This window comes from Diadema antillarum, unplaced genomic scaffold, assembly GCF_040938485.1.
Source record: "Diadema antillarum isolate AM-2024a unplaced genomic scaffold, OU_Dant_1.0 scf00000015, whole genome shotgun sequence".
Lineage (NCBI taxonomy): Eukaryota > Metazoa > Echinodermata > Echinoidea > Diadematoida > Diadematidae > Diadema > Diadema antillarum.
The window spans coordinates 2,586,619-2,604,622 of NW_027270904.1; the positions used below are offsets into that span (position 1 = coordinate 2,586,619).

Sequence of the window (18,004 nt, forward strand, 5' to 3'; positions counted from 1 at the left end):
TGGCAACCTGTTCCTTAACCCTATAAAGCCCAAGGGGCGGGGGGGGGGGGGGGCACATTGTGCCCCCCTACCAGATTTTCGTTTGCCACTCCTTCGCCCTTAATCCGATTTCAACCAAATTTGGTGACTTTGCCTAAAATCTTATTGCGAACATTTTGATATATAATTTAGCTATATTTGGTGTTGCTGGTTGCCATGGCAACTATAAACTGACAACCATGTCAGTCAGATTTTGCATCTTTTTTCTGTTCCCATTTCTTTTAACAGCATTACAGTGTATGAAATGTGTGTTTCTTGGCTGAAATTTGTTGAAGGAGCAAAATTTGAAGTAATTATGGTCGTGGAAAGTTTTTTTAAATTTCCTTTGTTTTTATGAGACAAAGGCATAAAACAATAGATATAACAGAGATAATTGAAAACAATAATATTTTCTAAAGATTGCCCTTATATTTTGAGTTATTTTGATTCCTTCACCCAAGTTATGCCTCTAATATCATTAGTTTATCATATTATCAATTTGCAATCTCAAAATTCCAGTATTATGCAAATATGAAATGTCATAACTATACATGTACCCATCCCAAACATTTCATCCCAGGTCTAATAATGTATCACTATGTTGATATGAATAGCGCCCCCATGTGGTGACCTTGAGAAATTTCAACCATAACAAATAATAAAATTCCACTTGCTTATCATTTTTGGCAAATATGAAAATGATTGGTCTATAATAAGACATATATAATTCGGATAAAGAAATTATACAGAAAAATCATGTTTTTAGCATATTTCCTATGTATTTCTTTATATTTTGGTAAATAGCGCCCTCCATGGGTGACCTTGTGAAAATTCAATTGTACAGTCATGTAGAGTATGAGTTACTCTACCCACGTGCCAAATATGACGATGATACATAAAATAATAAAAAAGTTATATAGGGGGGCACAATGTGCCCCCCCCCCCCCTTGGGCCTGCGAGGGGTCAAAATAGCTTGGGCTTAATAGGGTTAACTCATCACTGTGATTGTTTCCCCTTGATTCTGCATCTTATAGGGAGGAGGTTCCTGCATGGCTCACACCGTCATGTAGGTAAAATTCCTCCATCATAGTGGTGCATCCCCTGCATCAGATTGATGTTATATTTCGACAAGTTTGTTGTTACTGCCAGATATATGAACCGCCATAAAACTGTCTTTACATTGTGCGTGACCTGGAGCGCGTGGATCCACGCCTCCTATACATCTGCCAAAGGCGATTATGACAGACATTCGTAAACGCTCTTGTTCGCGTCGATTGTTCCGTTGTTGTTGTCGCCCCTTCGTCGGTCGAAGTCGCAAACTGTACCCTCGGCGACCGGAGATTCCCGTCGCCAACGGCAGCGGATATCGACGGAACAGCGGACGATTCTGCTTCCCCAGCATCTGATGACTCCAATCGTAAAGGTGACGGTGGTTGAGGACGGGTGGACATCGTTGTAGCAGGTTCCTTTCGATCCGGACATGAGGAGTTTTTCTCGCCGTGGAAGTTTTCGGTGATCGATGATCGTCCCGAATCGGGCTCCCGCTTTTCCAGGACAATTTCCGCTAAATCGCATCGATCGGATACGTCGTACTCGTTGAGGATGAATCCGGCGTTGTCCACAGCCACAACATCGCATCCGCTGTCTGTCCTAGACAGGACACTCTTGTTGCTCTCAGAATGCCCTCCTTGTGTCATCTTCCCATCGTCACTCCCACCAGATCTGGCTTGCCTCTTCTTCTTCATCTCAACCCTGTGATCGTAGTAACAGCGGCGACGCTGCCTTGCCGCTCGACGCCGCTCTTTTTTCATTCGCCGCTTCGTCATGAAGTTTGGGCAGACGTCGGGCTCCTCGGGGAGGAACTCGGAGAAGTTTTCGCGGACGTAGAGCTCGTCATCCTCCTCATCGTCGCTGACTCCGTTCAGGTGTGGACCAAGGTGGCAGCAATTGCAACAACAGAAGCAGAAACAACAGCAGGTGGCACCAAAACAACATGTGAAGAGATTCTGAGAAGGAGAAACAAGAAAAGAGAATGTGCAAATGATAGCCATGATGCATGGTGTATTGCACCTCCAAGTCAAGCACGATGTTGCGAAAAAACCAACAACAAATAAACAAATAGACAAACTCCATGTACAAATCAATAGATGAATGCATAAAAGCAAATAAAAGAATAAATCGAAATGAATTAATGACGAAGTAAGCGATTTCAAAATTAATTGTAGTCGAACTGTCCGCAAAATGAATCTGAAAACTGACCATAGATATTGAGTTTTGTTTGCCATTTTCCTAAATGACGAGCATAATGTGAGCAGTTTTGGAGTGGGTTTATTTTTGTGCATCTGTGCTTTCGTTTTGAAAGGTCTTTCTCTTTCCGGTAAATATTTCCAAGTTCAAGGAGGTCTTGAGCTGAAGAAGAGAGAAACTATTATGCGCAAATTAAAAGCAAATATTGAAAAGCTTGCCGGAAATGTTTGCTCAGCTGGAAAATGCTCGACTCTCCCAGGCATTTATAGAGGAAATATACCGGGAATTCTACGGAAATACCCTGCATTGTCGTCTTCACACGTAAATATCAGAAGAAAACGTCAGAAGAAAATGTTACTAAAAGCAAGAATGGGCCTATGACACCTATCAAGCAGACTAGTCTTGTTCTTTGGCGTCCAACATCTTATCCAAGAGTGTTCATGACCAAACTCTTACAAATTTTAAGGACATAATAAAGGTTAGTTGATTCGGTCTTTGAGGCAGTGTATGGTTCGTCTATATTACCAGTGGGGTTAGGTGTGGCATATTGTTCACGCCAACTTACCCTGATGAATGCGCCGCGCTTTTCGATGGACTCTGGCGAGAATTTGTCGATGAACCTAACCCACCAGCTCACCGACCCGTGCTCGTCGTAGATTCGCTTCAGCGCGGGATCTCCCAGCACACGATACGCCTTCTCAACCTCCTTTATCTGAGAAATTAAAACAAAATAACAAAATAAAAGAAATTAGCAAAAAGAACTCATTCATGCTGAAACGAATTAAAGGGCCATATCATTTTCCTCATTTTCTTAGGAAAAAAAATGATATCAAACAGAAAATCTGAGTATTCATATCTTGGATTTCCAACCAACCAATGTCCAAAATGGATTAAGAAGACCAACAAAGTATTGACTGGCTGTGTGATGGTTTTGGTTGGATAGGCATGACTAGACATACGTATAAATAACGCACTTTGTGCATATTGGTGTAATAAAACGAAGTTATGCCTTGTTCAGTGTTGTTTGAAAGTTGTGAACATATATTACGCGTAATTCCACGTTTCCGAGAAATCTACATTGATTCTGAATGTTCAACTTTTTACCATGTTGAATGTTCTATCCACCAGATAACTATTAAGCTTCGGCAGTCATTAAAAACACTGAGGGCACCGAGTTGTTATAATTATCCCAGAAAAAAAAATACGATCACTTTATTGAAGAGTTGTGTGTACACAGGTCAAAGTAGCCATCCAGTGACTAACAATAATGGCCAGTGCGCAGCGACGTACGGTGACGTTAATCTACGCGTTTCCTCGCACGTACACCATGATCTCTACTGCATTTCCCCCAACATTGATTTCTATATAAGATTTTACACACTCTCTGATTGAACGGCGTTTCGATCAAAAGGCCAAACGACGATGGTTGTTATAATTATTGTGACTATCAATGGCAGATGAACCATTACGCGATATGAACACGTGAATGGAAAGTAACTTGTTTTGCGCATGTATACAGCGCACATAATGTCTCCCTCACCCCCCCCCCCCTTCATCGAGTTGGACAATATTAGAGGCCATCATATTAATAGCCATGCTACAGGAGTTATAAATATATCAGGAGTTCACAATCGTAAGATCATGACGAGAAGTGATGTTTTAATTATATAGAGGCACACTCATGGAGAATTAGGCCTACAGATTACATTTACGAACATACAGTTAAAAACTTAGAATAATGTGTGTGTGTTGGGGGGGGGGGGCGCTCTGGACCACACTGAAAATTTGCATTTCGTTAATCAGTAAAAATAGACCAAGATGTAACCGGGATCTTCTAAAAAAGGTAAGTTCCGTGTAGGTTCCGCTGAAGTAGTGGTCTCTGAGCTGCATCCGGGTTACGCATCGATTCCGCTATTAAAACCAACGGACTTCGCGCCACGCAACACGCTCACACTCTGAGTGCCTGTATGGAGGCGGGTCTGGTTTGAAACCCATACTACATACCTTCCTCTTACAGCCAGTACCTCCCTCGTTGGCTTCCTGTCTGTATTGCTTCGACAACTATGTAGAGAACAGCGAGAGGAAGGTGATAAGATATTGATGAATGAATCTCGTTTTGTCATATTGTCATTGAGACATTGTGAATGATGTGACACGGCGGTGAAATATTTACAGCTGTGAGAAGAAAACAGTAATATCAACCTCCTAACATTAATATCACAAGTATCGAAGGACAAGAAGGTGGAAGCTATACCTCCACTAACAATCGATCTGCTTTGATAACAGCATGAGTAGCATTTCATTCCTTATTAGTGAATAATTGAAGTACTATATACAGAGGTCTGTGATTTTGTGACATAATAAAGTATTCAGGAGCTTGATGATATCCGACTGATGTTCACGTATTGTTTCCTGCGACCACTTGAGATCGCCCGCACGATATTCCCCTTCGATATAGCGTTACTAAAACCACATTTTCAAAACTTTCTTTTTGTTTTTAAAGAACTTTCTTTTTTACAACTTTCCCTTTTTTAGAACTTTCCCTTTTTTAGAACTTTCCCTAATACGGAGAAAGACCATCCCATTGTTGCAGAAAGTCGTTACTTACTCTTTGATATGCCTCGTGAATTTCCTCTTCACTAGCCTTCTTCGTCAGTCCGAGAATCACGTAAAGTGAAACCCTGTGAGAAACGAAACAGCAACCAAAAACAAAGGAATAAGAGCATGAGAAAACACTCGGTGTTTTTGTTGGAGAAGGAACGTGCTTTAGTCGTGTCTATATGGCGCGACGTCAAAATGGTTGACTGGTTTAGAATAACTCATTGTTGGTGAAAATCATTAAAGCATTACGTGCCCATATGCATGGCAAACTGCAGCGTGCAACACGATACCATATTCTGTATCTTCTCTGTCCTCTTTCCCGAGCATATAGTAATCATCACCACTCTGTTATAGTAGGTTCACCTCCCTGGTTATAGGTCCTTTAAAAAAGAAAAAAAGTTCAGTCTGGGTCACTTAATTGCGTGACAGGCCTTCAATCCCGATGATCTAATTATATACATTAACTTATATATACCACAATAGCAGATTGCACTGTGACAACAATTAGCTTTTAGAACTTCCGTTGGTTATAGTACAGATATCGTGCCAATTTTTACTGTTTTTTATTGTTGTTTCAATAATCATTGCCTGAAACGTGGGCTAGCATTTGTCCTTATTCTGATTTCCGAACCAGTCTGTCAGTGTGGTAGTTTCCATCTATATGAATTTGGGAATTAATGAGGCACTGACATCAGAACAGGAAATTAAAACACATTTCTTTTTTAAAAAAAAGAAAAAAAAAGAGAATTTGTCATGCGCATTCTCTTATTTATTTATTTATTTATTCCGTCATATTTAAACAGGGTAGTCCCCTCAGTTTCACAACTGCTTTCCAGGGGAGCCCTGTGTACATATACATGATAAAAACATTGGATTACAATAGACTTCATAAAAAAAAAAAACATATACAAGAGTAACACGTATACACAAAACAATACAAGCTTTAAGAGATACTTTAGACCATGGAGACTGACTTAAAATGTATTCTGAATTCGGCATAAACAAAATCTATTATTAAAAAAAAAACCCTGTGTAATAGAAATTACTGTATTGACACACCAAAAATATAAAACTGAGTTTAAAATACCATAATAGGGGTTAATGGAACCAAAGAAGAAAAAACATTAAAAAAAAACCAATACAAACAGTTTAAAAAAAAAACACAAAATCGTTAAAACATTCAATAAATAACCATTATACCATAATCAATATTTATTTAAAACGTGTAACTCAATTGACGGCATAATTTTCTAAATCTTTCAAAAGAGGGGAAAGTTTGTAAGAATACTGGTAAGGTGTTGAATATTGCACTTCCCTGGTATAAGAAAAAGATGTTCGCATGTATTCTGTCCGTGGTGTAGGCACAAAGAGGGGGCTGTTGACTGCGTATCTTGTGAGGTAGTACACTGGTCTAATGGCAATGAGTGGTTTTAGATAAGCCGGCACTCTGTCATTTAAAATCTTGTAAACCATTATACATTGTTGGTATTTAAGTCTTTGTTCGATTGATTGCCACCGAAGCGTTTTCAACAGAGGAGAAGAAGAGGAAAATTTGTCGGCATTTAAGGCCAGCCGAGCAAACTTATTCAATAAGACCGTATTTATACAGTCTATCTTACGATTCTGAAGCATGAAAGCAATAACGTAAGGAAAGCCCCCCCCCCCCCACACAATGATTTTCACCTTATGTCGTGATTGTTGTCAACTGTTATAATCATCTATCAATATTGTGTGTGAATTCATTATACAATACATATGATAATTCCTATATTGAAAATGAACAAAGAAATGCGTATACTTATGTAAAACAGAATGGCATTAATCATTTTGTCTCCTTTTGTTTGATGAATAAATTGCAGACCTATAAAATGAACACTGAGTCAGCCTTGGAATGCATCTAGGGTGGTGCCTCGATTTTTGCCACCCCCTCCCCTCTATACTATATAGAAAATCAACATGGCATTTCACGTAGTTTATCATACCCGACATAATTACACATAGTTATATCGGTACTACCATAATTCACACTTTCCGGGGTTTTTTTCCCCTACGACATTGTGATAAAGGGAAAATTTATATAGACAATCTATATTTCAACTTTCCCATTTAGTGTGTCTTAAATGGTCTGGAAGCATTTGATGACTTAAGAAATATCTGGAATTGATGTATATGATGTGTTGAAAAGAGAAGCAATGGAGAAAAGCAAAGCAAAAGGTAATGGTCACCACGCCTGATGGTCATCGAACTTTAGGCAAGGAATTCCGGAAATTAAATAATGCAAGCTGTTCCCCTGTCACTTTTCATTCAGTTTGGCAGAGAGTTTTGTTTATTTCTTTGTTTGTTTTTCTTTATAACACCAATGACACAGAGGGATGATCCACCCAGTCTCACTTTGCGATTTTGTTTCATTTCTCAAATCCTTTCAGGAATGTGAGCGATGGTGCCATCACATCTAATCCTCTCATTTAGTGCTTTGCATATTATGCCTTTATGCCTTACTTGGCACGTTGAAAAGTTAAGTAGGTCCTACGTGCACCACAGTAACTTACTAGTACAAATAAAAAAATGTATTCCATGTCGTAAAGTTTTTACTGTGCGTACGTGTGCTTGTGTGAGTGCGTGCGTGGATATTAGTAAGTGGTAAATGGTACGGTTATATCAATATATACATAACTACACAAGAAAAGGCGCTAACTAACCACAAGCTAAAAGAAGACACTTTTGGTCGTAACGATGTTATGAAGATTAGGGACAGTTAGGAGGAAAAAAAAATGAGTAGGCCTAGGCCTAATTAGTATAAATAATATGTCTGTATTTCAAATGCACGTATTTTCAATGCGCGAACTCGTGTGTTATACGATTAGAGATAAAAGGGTTGGTAAGTAATGACTTTTGTTTGGGAGTATTTTAGAAGCGTATTGATCTTGGTTCATTTCAGTTGCCGTCGCCCTATCAGACAAAGGTCAAAGAACGTCAAACGTCCCGGAAATACTCCTTCCGGTCCCCGTAACTAATGCTATTCAACAATATAGTTGCTATATATCCCAAACAGCCCTGAAATACACAATTGAAAGGGCCTGTTGTATCTTCACTGTCCTTTACACGCGATTGATTGCATAAAACCTTTCTATATTTTAGGATCAAAATCAAGTTTGCAAAATAACCTACTATGAAGAAATTAAATATGCTATAAGACATTTCCAGAGATGAGGAAGAGTCACTTGGAAACTTGATCACAATAGAATAGGGAAATACTGCCCTGGTGACGTGCTATCATGTTACAATTATATCTTCATTGTTACTAGTAGTTTATTTGTTTTATGGGGATACACACATTAGCACAAGAAGACACTACAGGCTGCACACATCTTTTCCATTGTATACATGCCGACAACAAACTTTCGTCAAAACGCAAACAATTAAATAAACATAAGAAGGTCAAACATCATCAATACACTCTATAGAAAAGGAAATGGTAAATCACCATTCTAAATGCCACTCCTCCAAACTTTTTGCAAAATGATGTTGAAATCAAATACTCAAAATGTTTGTTTATATTAAAAAATGGTAGTTCAAAATATCGAAAGCTAAATTTAACATTTCGAGTGTTAAATTTAACAATGTATACAAAAGGTTGGAGGAGTGATAACATTTACCATTGCTATTTTTTAGAGTGTACCATGACCTTTTCATGACTCTTTTCACAAGTGTCATCCCGCCACAATAATATATACAAAGTTTATTTCATAGAAGAGGAGCATGTGTCCTCCTTATATTCTCCCTTCAATGGCCTGTAAGGAGGTGAACGGTGGCGATTTTTCGCCAATTCTCTACTCATTTCCCTCACAAGATACAGGTTGAAAAGCTGGAAAAGAAATAACTTATAATAGCAAAGATGTGGAAGACATGGAGGATGCCTATGTCCAAAACAAAAGCCATCGTGAACTCTTCCAAAGGATGAAGAATCTATAAAGCTTGAGATAGAGATAAAAAACTTCTGGCAGCTACGAACAAATAAGGCATAAGCCCCATGAGAAGAGGTTTATAATAAAGTGTTGGGAGGAACACTTCTGCACTCATCTTGATACTCCAAGAGATGAGAATGTACTCTAATCCATTCCAGACCCCCCCCCCCCAAACAAGGAGGGAGAAGTATACCCTTCGTATTAGCAGAAGTGGAAGGTGCAGTCAAGTCCCTCAAGATTAACACAACATGTAGATGGGATGAAATAGCTGCTGAAACCCTAAAAAGCAGAAGGCAATCCAATGAGGCAGCTAGCTGCTACTAAAAATCATCAGTGCTGCAAGGACAGGAGGAAAAACACCTGAAGACTGGAGCAAAGGCCTCATAACTCCAGTTTTCAAGAAGGGAGACAGACTCAGACCAAGCAATTACAGAGCCATCACCCTGCTTTCCATCCCAGGGAAAGTATTCTGCAGAATGATCTTCAACAGAATTCAGGACACCATTGACAGCTAGGTATACTTGACTAAAGAAAAATTTGGTTTTCGGCAGTCACGTGCCGCGACATGCAGAAGTATATTATGAAAATGTGTTGTGCGGCAAATCATTGAAAAGGCCAAAGAAAAGAACGTTGCTCTTCACTAGAATTTTGCAGGTTTCAATGAAAGATGCGCTCCATTGGCCAGAGGTAGACAAGGTAATGGTAGATCGAATTGAGAGCATGAAAATAAACAAACAGAATGATTTTCCGTCATTGTCAACGGGTAGATCACAGGCTGGTATAAAGTTTGAGGGAGTTACAATATGTATAGACAAGGCTTCGTCTTTCCCCAGCCTCTTCAACTTGTTTCTTCAATTTATAAGGAAAGATCTCCAAAATTCAGACAGTAGAATACGAATGGGCGACATGCCATGTGCATTAACAACATCCAATATGCAGATGACGCCACACTGAAGAGCCTTGACTTTGAGAAGCTACAGGTATCAACAAACGAATTGGAAAATGCATGCAGCACGTGGGATTTGAAAATCGAAGCCAGCAAATGCAAAGTCATGTCACAGACAAAACGTTTATCTCTGCATTTTATAGTAATCATCAACAAAGTTGCTGATGGCTTTGTCTTCTTGGGCAGTAACATACATACATTCATTCATTCATTCATTCATTCATTCATTCATTCATTCATTCAAACTTTATTTTCACTCAGTGACAGACGATGTGAAATGTCGTACCAGATTAGAGCTGCTTGAGCATTTGGTAGGCTGAAAAGTACCACGTTGGCCAACCAGATTATCCCCATATCACTCAAAGTAAGAATATACAAAGCAATTATCCTCCCTATTGCCATCTACGGTACTGAGTCTTGGACACTACGCCAAGCTGACCAACGTCAATTAGACACCTTCGAAATGAGATGCCCACGAGTAATTCTTGGTGTAAGCCTCATTGACAAGATCAGGGAATGATGAAATTAGGCAGAGGCTTCATCCTATTCCAACACCATCTGTGATGAAGTCATCAAAAGACAACGGAAAATGGTTTGGTCATATAGTTCGTATCACGCTCTCAAATATAATAATAATAATAATAATACATACTGTAATAATTGACAGTGCTTATAGCGCATAACACATAGTGATAATGTCCCTATGCACTCAAAAAACGAAAAGATTGTAACAAGAACATATAATTCCAATTACAGTGATGGTACCGAGCTTCATTTTGCTTACACTGTAAACAAATGCGTTTTCAAGGCAGACTTGAATCTATTTATATCAGTGATTTGTCTCAATTTCTAAGGTAAATTATTCCATAAGACAGGGGCATTAAATGCAAATGTTCGTTCTCCGTAAAATTTGGTTCTTCTGTTTGGAATAACAAACAAATCTTTACTTTTTGATCGTAGGTTTCTTTCTGGTGTGTAGATTTGAAGTAGCTCCCTTAGATAATGTGGAGCAAACATATAGAAACATTCAAATGCTAATAACAGGATCTTAAACTGTATCCGATTTTTCACTGGAAGCCAGTGTAAGCTTCTTAAAACTGGTGAGATTTGTTCATGTTTCTTGATTTTGGATACCACTCGTGCAGCAGAGTTTTGTATTGATTGTAATCTACGTATATGTTTGACCGGTAATCCATAAAGTAAACCATTACAAAAGTCAAGGTGGCACATGACAAAAGCATGAACTAGTTGTTCTGCAGTGTGTTTGTCAATGAACTCGCGAATTTTCCCAATTTTATAAAGTGCGAGTGAAGCAGAGCGACATTTTTGCGACACAAAATTTTCCATGAGTAATTTATCATCCAATATCACACCCAAATTTCTGCAAGTGTGTGCTGCATGGATTGTAGTACCGTCAAAATCAAGAGACTGTATAGATTCTACTGCTCGAAAACGCGAAGAGATATGGAGAAATTCTGTTTTGGCGCTGTTCAACTTCAGCCCATTGAGTACCGATCCCATTCCACTGAAGCCTTCAAGAATGACTTTCTAAGAAGAGACCACCATAAGGACGTTCTCCAGCCCACTTGGCTGAGGAGAGACCAAATCGAAAGAGACTTGGGTATTCCCCTGAAAGAGTCTGAACATCAAGCCCAAAGAAGACCAAACTGGAAAAGGATCACTTCTCGCAGGAGAGAAAAGGGACACACTGTACGTCCTATTATATGTAATTAAGTCAAATAAGTCAATCCCTCATGATGTATCACCATATTATCAACAAAATTATTGTAAGTATAGGTGCTACATTTGATACGTCATAAATAATTGAAATATGGAGCAAATAGCTAATTGCAGATATTACTGTTTGTTGTATACTCAGTTCTTGTCATTTGCAATATTGTGAGTACCGGTCTATGAATTTAAGCACGTGCACACACGCATGTAATTATAACCACATAAAACACACACACACACACACACACACACACACACAGAGAGAGAGAGAGAGAGAGAGAGAGAGAGAGAGAGAGAGACACACATGCACGAGTCCGTGCACAGACACAAAATTGATGTTATCACATGACAGACCGAGTTCATTCTGGCTTTTGAAAGTAATCAAAATCATTCAAAACAAAATATGCATGGAAAAGTAAGGTCTAAACCAAACCGCTCTTTTGTCTGCAATCCAATACGCAAATCACTGAAATATCGCTTAACTTGGACATGAATTATACTTCGCACACTATACCTGAATGAACTTGTGGAAGTAGCTCTTATAAAAGCAGCAGAAATATAGCTTTTGTTCTTGGTTCGATTTTACGAAGAAAACAGCATATTCTATAGTCAGCCAAAATCGCAATTTCTGTTCGATCATATCTCACAGTTTATCATGACTGCGAAGAGGGAATACGTGGTATAATAAAGCTTTATCTCAGGGTAAAATCAATCATTATTAATGGCATCCTCTCTAACCGAGTGACACAAAGATACGACAAAATTTGGAGGCCGACGGAGTTGGCACAGATAAAAGTTTATAAAACGCGAGAGAAAAGGAAAATAGAGATAGAGGGAGAGATATTCAATTGTTTAAAGGGGATGGCTAGTAACCGATCAGTGGGAATGCTGAGGGATGATTGTTCCAATCCTTGTGGGATTCATTTAAGAGTACATTATGTATCTACTGTTGTGTGAAAATTATTTGCTTCAGAACAGTCTCATATTCAAGTAATGTGCAGATTAATGCCCCGTCACTGACCAGGGACGCTTACCTGGCAGCATTAAACTGCACATTACTTGAATATGAGACCATTCTGAAGCAAATAATTTTCACACAAGAATAGATATATAATGTACTCTTAAATGAATCCCACAAGGATTGGAACAATCATCCCTCAGCATTCCCACTGATTCCCACTGATCAGTTACTAGCCATCCCCTTTAATTCTAGGTTTTGTCAAGCATCGACAAGCGATATTGAGACGGGATGGAATATCACATTCTTCTCTTTTTCATCCCCTTCTCTTGTTTGGACGACAAGGACATTTGACGAAATTTGATGAATGAAAGAGGCGCGTGATTGCGGGCAATCACAGGAATTTCGGCATCAAGGGCGCACTGCAATCCTATGAATGATTACAACCGAACCTAATACAAGACTCCATTTAATCGACTTCCAATCTGTACGAGATTGTCACAAAGTCACAATTAAAAATAAAGAGTATAGAATAAAAGGATCAGTACAGATACAGAAGGTGATCCAAGAGGATACTCGGATCACCTGTTTAACTGGACCATTCTATCTTGCACATGCAGGACGACTTTAAAACGACATAATGACGAAAATAGATTGTGTAGACAATTCAGACCAGTTGTTATATTTCCATTTTTGGCGCACTGGGAAGAAATTCGTGTTATATCAAGATATATGAGAAACTAAAACACCAAGTAAAGCGATCTTGCCATCCTCACATGCAAAAAAAAAAAAAAAAACAGAAAAAAAAAGATCTGAAGGCTCGGTGCTGTCGTATATGGAAGAACACATTATTAAACACTGAAATGCACCTTATATCGGCACTATAGATCAGGAAACCTTGCAAACAACGAGAGAAGCTGTAGTGGTGTAACCCCAAGTGGCTCCTGGGTATAAGTTTTGTTCTTAAAGAGTGAATAAATCCGTCTTTATACTTAAGAATATCGAAGATAGTATGGGCATACATCGAAGAAAATGTGGCATAACACACACTTTCTTCGATGTATGCTACCAACAGGAGACTACAAGAATTAAAGGAACTAATAGTTTTTCACTTTCGTCATGTGCACTGTGAGTGTACTAGGAACATTGAAGGTTATTTTTTGAGAGTACTAACTGCCTCAGATAGGCATATTTTGTGATTATGTTTTGTCATTATAGATTTACTATGTTTATTTCTGTTTTGTAGTAGCCTGGTACATTTTGTACATTTATATTTTTGTTGTTGTTTGAAATGAAAGTAAATAGATGAAATGAAATGAAGAAATTAGTCCTGCATCAAAATTGTTCCCTTCCAAAATATGACAGGTTCAAATTAACATTGTGTATAATAGCGTTGCAAAACGTACATCACAATACATGTACAACGTAAACTCTCGAGACGATAATAAGCAAGGCACGTATATTCTTGAGAAGGTCACTAGGATAGTGAGCACAGTCAATGAACAACTGACTACAAGGAAACTGCAGAAAATTCTAAGGACAACTTGACTAGGGAGGTGATGGATTCCCCTGATTTGATTATTTTTTCGCCGACACAAATTATTGATTGTCTTATTTTCAAACAAATTCGGATAAACTAAATAGGCCTAGAGATTACTCTCCGGATAATCACATTTTGCCTATATATAATGGTATGATATTTACATAACTCGCTTATTTGATTAAAAAAAGATCCTCTTAAAACCATAATTCAATCTTTCTTTACGCACCTTCTCTTGGTCCTGTGTTCGAACATGTTCCTGCTGTCTAGCTCGACGGGGACCCCTTTCTTCAAGACAGTTATATTCTTGTAAAGATGGCTGGACCCTCGTTACGTGTCTTCGGATGGTATACCGGTAGGACTGTATGGCCTGTTTAAGATGAACCCAAAAGAGATCGTATTCAAGCACCAGATTATTTACTGTTGTAAAGAGAGCGCACACTCGGAAGCTCTGATCCGCACTGGTGGACCGAGATCCCGGACAATAGCGAAATTCCTGTGCTCTCGGGGCTCTTTTATTCTCTTTTGTAGCACGCATCGATCGAGTGAAGAGTACTCGAGCTCACTGCGACTGTGCGAGGCGACCTATCTCTTCCGCAGCCTTGGCGCACGCCCCCCCCCCCCCTTTTCCTTCACTGGGGTGGGGGAAGCTCGTTAGCGCATTGTAAGTACAAGAGTGTGTGTCAATAATCATTTCCACAAACAAGCAAGCACAATCTATATACATGTCCGACGTCCTTTTATTATCCATAGGTCTATTTGTATTTTTGAAGATTATTGGTTTTTGCAGCTTACTGTTTCAATTTCTTCACAAGAGTTAAGCTAAAAAAAAATGGAAAAAAAATGTATTGGACGAACTCTTTTTAATACAGTCCTCTGAATCATCAGCCACAATCTCAATGATAACTTCCGGTGATAACCGCGCGTTTCACTGTATGTCAATATTATGACAAGCTGTGTCATAATAATTGGCCTACACCATGGCAGTTCCAGATTTAATACAGAAAAATTTACACAAAACTAGGCCTAAAATGATATACATAACATTATAACCACAGATAAAAAAAAATTACATCTTCCTTTTCCCCAGTTTCTGCATTTTTTTTTTATTTTTTATTTTTTTTTGAGTAAGTACGGATTTCAAAGGGGATTACTCAGTGAGTTCCGCGTCGGCATAACAAGTGTGATAAACTTAACGCTCACTCACACACGCACGCAAAACACTGCGGCAGGAAAATACAACTAATTACTAATAAAAATGATTTTAAAAATGAATAAATGAATAAAATATACTATAACACTGGGCAACAATTTTTAACTTTTTGAATGTTGTCTTGATTTCTACAACTGATTCAGGGTATTTTTGTAGTGCTGAATCAGGAAATGGCATCCGTTTCTCTCCATCAGGTCAAGTTTTTGTGTTAACCCTTTGAATACTCAATTCTGTAATTCCCATAGACTTTGTACAGGGACCACTCGGTTCAAGTGCATGGCCAACAGGTTAAATTGATTTGAAAAAAAAAATAGATCTTGTGACAAAATCGATTACATTTTTGTGGTATTATCAGCTGATTTTTGTCACATATCACCCTAAATATATTTTTAAGAGAAAAAAATGTTTTTCCAACAACATATATTGATTACCTGATCTTAGAAACATCAAATACTGTAAACTGAATGGTAGGCATTGATAAAGGTAAGTATACGCGTAAATTGCATGTTGCTTCACCATTGTTCAAACTTCAGGGCTTGAACTTCCGTTTCTTCGAACTCCTGGAATGCTCAGCATCAGGGAGGTCTCTCTTCAGAGTCTAACATTAGTCAGCCATCATGACTGCGTCCCAGCGACCCTGATACCTGGTCTCCATCTCTTACATGTCCTGATGGAATCTCTCTCCCTGCTCGTTACTCATTGAACCCAGGTTCTCAGGAAACCGGTCCATATGTGAAAGTAGGTAGTGCATCTTGATGCTCATGTTGCAACCAAGGTTTCTGAAAGCAGTCAGCATGTTGTTGACAAGTTCTGCATAGTTTCTGGCTTTAATGTTGCCAAGAAAGTTCTTCACTACCAGAACAAATGCTTTCCAAGGTTCCAGTTCCACTTCATTCATTGAGTTTTCGAACTCTGGATCTCTGATGAGCTGACGGATCTGAGGACCATCAAAGATGCCAGCTTTATTTTTCTCCATGGACAATCCTGGAAAAGCCTGGCACAAGTAAGTGAAGCAGTCACCATTCTTGTCCAGAGTCTTGGTGAACTGCTTGATTAAGCCGAGCTTGATGTGCAGCGGTGGGAAGAGTATTCTGTCTCGGTCCACCAGAGGGTTGTTGATGACATTCCTTTCTTTGCAAGGCACCAATTCCTCTCGCACAGGCCAGTCCTTCTTCGTGTAATGCTGAGCACGGTCCCTACTATCCCACATGCACAGAAAACATGGGTACTTGGTGAAGCCACTCTGTTGTCCCAACAAAAAGTTCACCATCTTCAGGTCAACACAAATGAACCACTTATGCTGATCATAACCAATTTTCTCCAGCACATACTTCACCGCTTCATACTTCTCCTTCAGTGTAGTTGAGTGAGCGATGGAAGATTTCAAGGTTTTTATGACACTACAAACTGATCCCTTTTCGACATAATCACCCAGAACTATCGGACCCGAATACTTTTTATCATTAGAATAAACAGTTCCAGTCAAAACAACTAATCAAAATGGCATTTTACCCCCACCGACTTCTTCTAAAATGCTCCACACATGCGTTAATGTGAACAAAAACGTAAAAAAGGACATGTGGCCGTAGCTCAAAAACTTGACCTGATTGAGCAAAACCAATGTGATTTTTGGATTCAGCGCATCAGGTTTACCCTAAATCAGCTGAAAAATCGCAGACAACAAATTTGTTGTTGACCAGTGTAATGAATAGGTAAAAACAAGTCATTTGATACGTTTATCAACAGGGAGATCCTTCAGGATTCGCTCTAATTATTTCGTGATGCGCTCTACTGTGGAGATGAAGGATGACAAGTTATCTGGTTGAGGAATTTCTTCGAGGTCTTAATGAAACAGCTAAAAGGGTATGACCCGTTTTGTTCCCAATGAGCTGTCGAAATCACAGGAATTACTTTCATTATGTGTTGTCACTGAGTATCATTTCAACACCGCTGACTTCATTCTCTGACTCGGCAACTGACAATTCATAAGCTGATAGAATGAGTGCACAAGTTAACATTTATATCAAATTTATACTTTTGTTAGAGGAAAGTTTTTCATTAGAAGAAAGCAGCGGCTAAGCGGCTCCGATCATCCAGTTTATCATAGTCATGTACCTTTTTTCAATTCAAAATTCAATTCAAAAACCTCAAACCACGTGATTATTTTTCCCTCTGTTTTCCTTCTCAATTGCATGGCAGCGACTTAGTGTATGGATTTAGTTATATTTCGAAAGTCTTAGTTTATGTAAAGGGGTTTTATAACTCTGTTTTTAGGTTTTATCATTCGTGTATTTTGCATTATTACGTTTGGGATGAATGCACCCTACAAGCATTGCTTTTCTCTTTTATTTAGTATTCCTCCATGTCTCCAATATTTTCATATAATTATTCAAATTGTTTTGCAAACTTATTAATTTCGTTCATTGTACATTGTAATGTCAATTTTTCTCTCTGAATTCTGTAAAAAATTCATGTTTATGTTGGAAATGGAAAAAAAATATATGAACGGATGAACGAATAAAAGTTTACGTCAAAGGGATATATTGAGAGAGAGGGATGTATACGTATTTATCTATACGTACATATACATGTATGTATATACATACATAATACTCTGCGTGTGTGTGTGTTTGCTGTATCATTGATACAGCAAACACACACACACACGCAGAATATATATATATATATATATATATATGTATATATATATATATATACATACATACATGTATATGTACGTATAGAAAATTAATATGCACGTATATTATATATACGTACCCTA

The 18,004-nt window shown here is 38.5% G+C and overlaps 1 protein-coding gene across 1 annotated transcript; it reads right to left on the reverse strand.

The window, feature by feature from the left end:
• Window positions 1-1,171: 1,171 nt before the first annotated feature.
• LOC139723796 (uncharacterized) lies at window positions 1,172-14,479 on the reverse strand. The gene is made up of 5 exons (XM_071635005.1): window positions 14,239-14,479; window positions 4,874-4,946; window positions 4,270-4,326; window positions 2,831-2,977; window positions 1,172-2,024 (listed from the first exon to the last, which is right to left on the reverse strand). The coding sequence occupies exons 1-5, from the start codon at window positions 14,262-14,264 to the stop codon at window positions 1,194-1,196; spliced, it is 1,134 nt and encodes a 377-aa protein (XP_071491106.1). The 5' UTR covers window positions 14,265-14,479; the 3' UTR covers window positions 1,172-1,193.
• Between the last annotated feature and the right edge of the window lie 3,525 nt (window positions 14,480-18,004).

Bases quoted from the DNA above. Each gene is read 5' to 3' on its own strand.
- LOC139723796 (XM_071635005.1), bottom strand. From the start codon at position 14,264: ATGTTCGAACACAGGACCAAGAGAAG. The intron at 4,947-14,238 runs GTGCGTAAAGAA...CGTTTCTCACAG, and splicing joins GAACACAGGACCAAGAGAAG to GGTTTCACTTTACGTGATTC. The intron at 2,025-2,830 runs GTAAGTTGGCGT...TCTCCTTCTCAG, and splicing joins AGCGCGGCGCATTCATCAGG to AATCTCTTCACATGTTGTTT.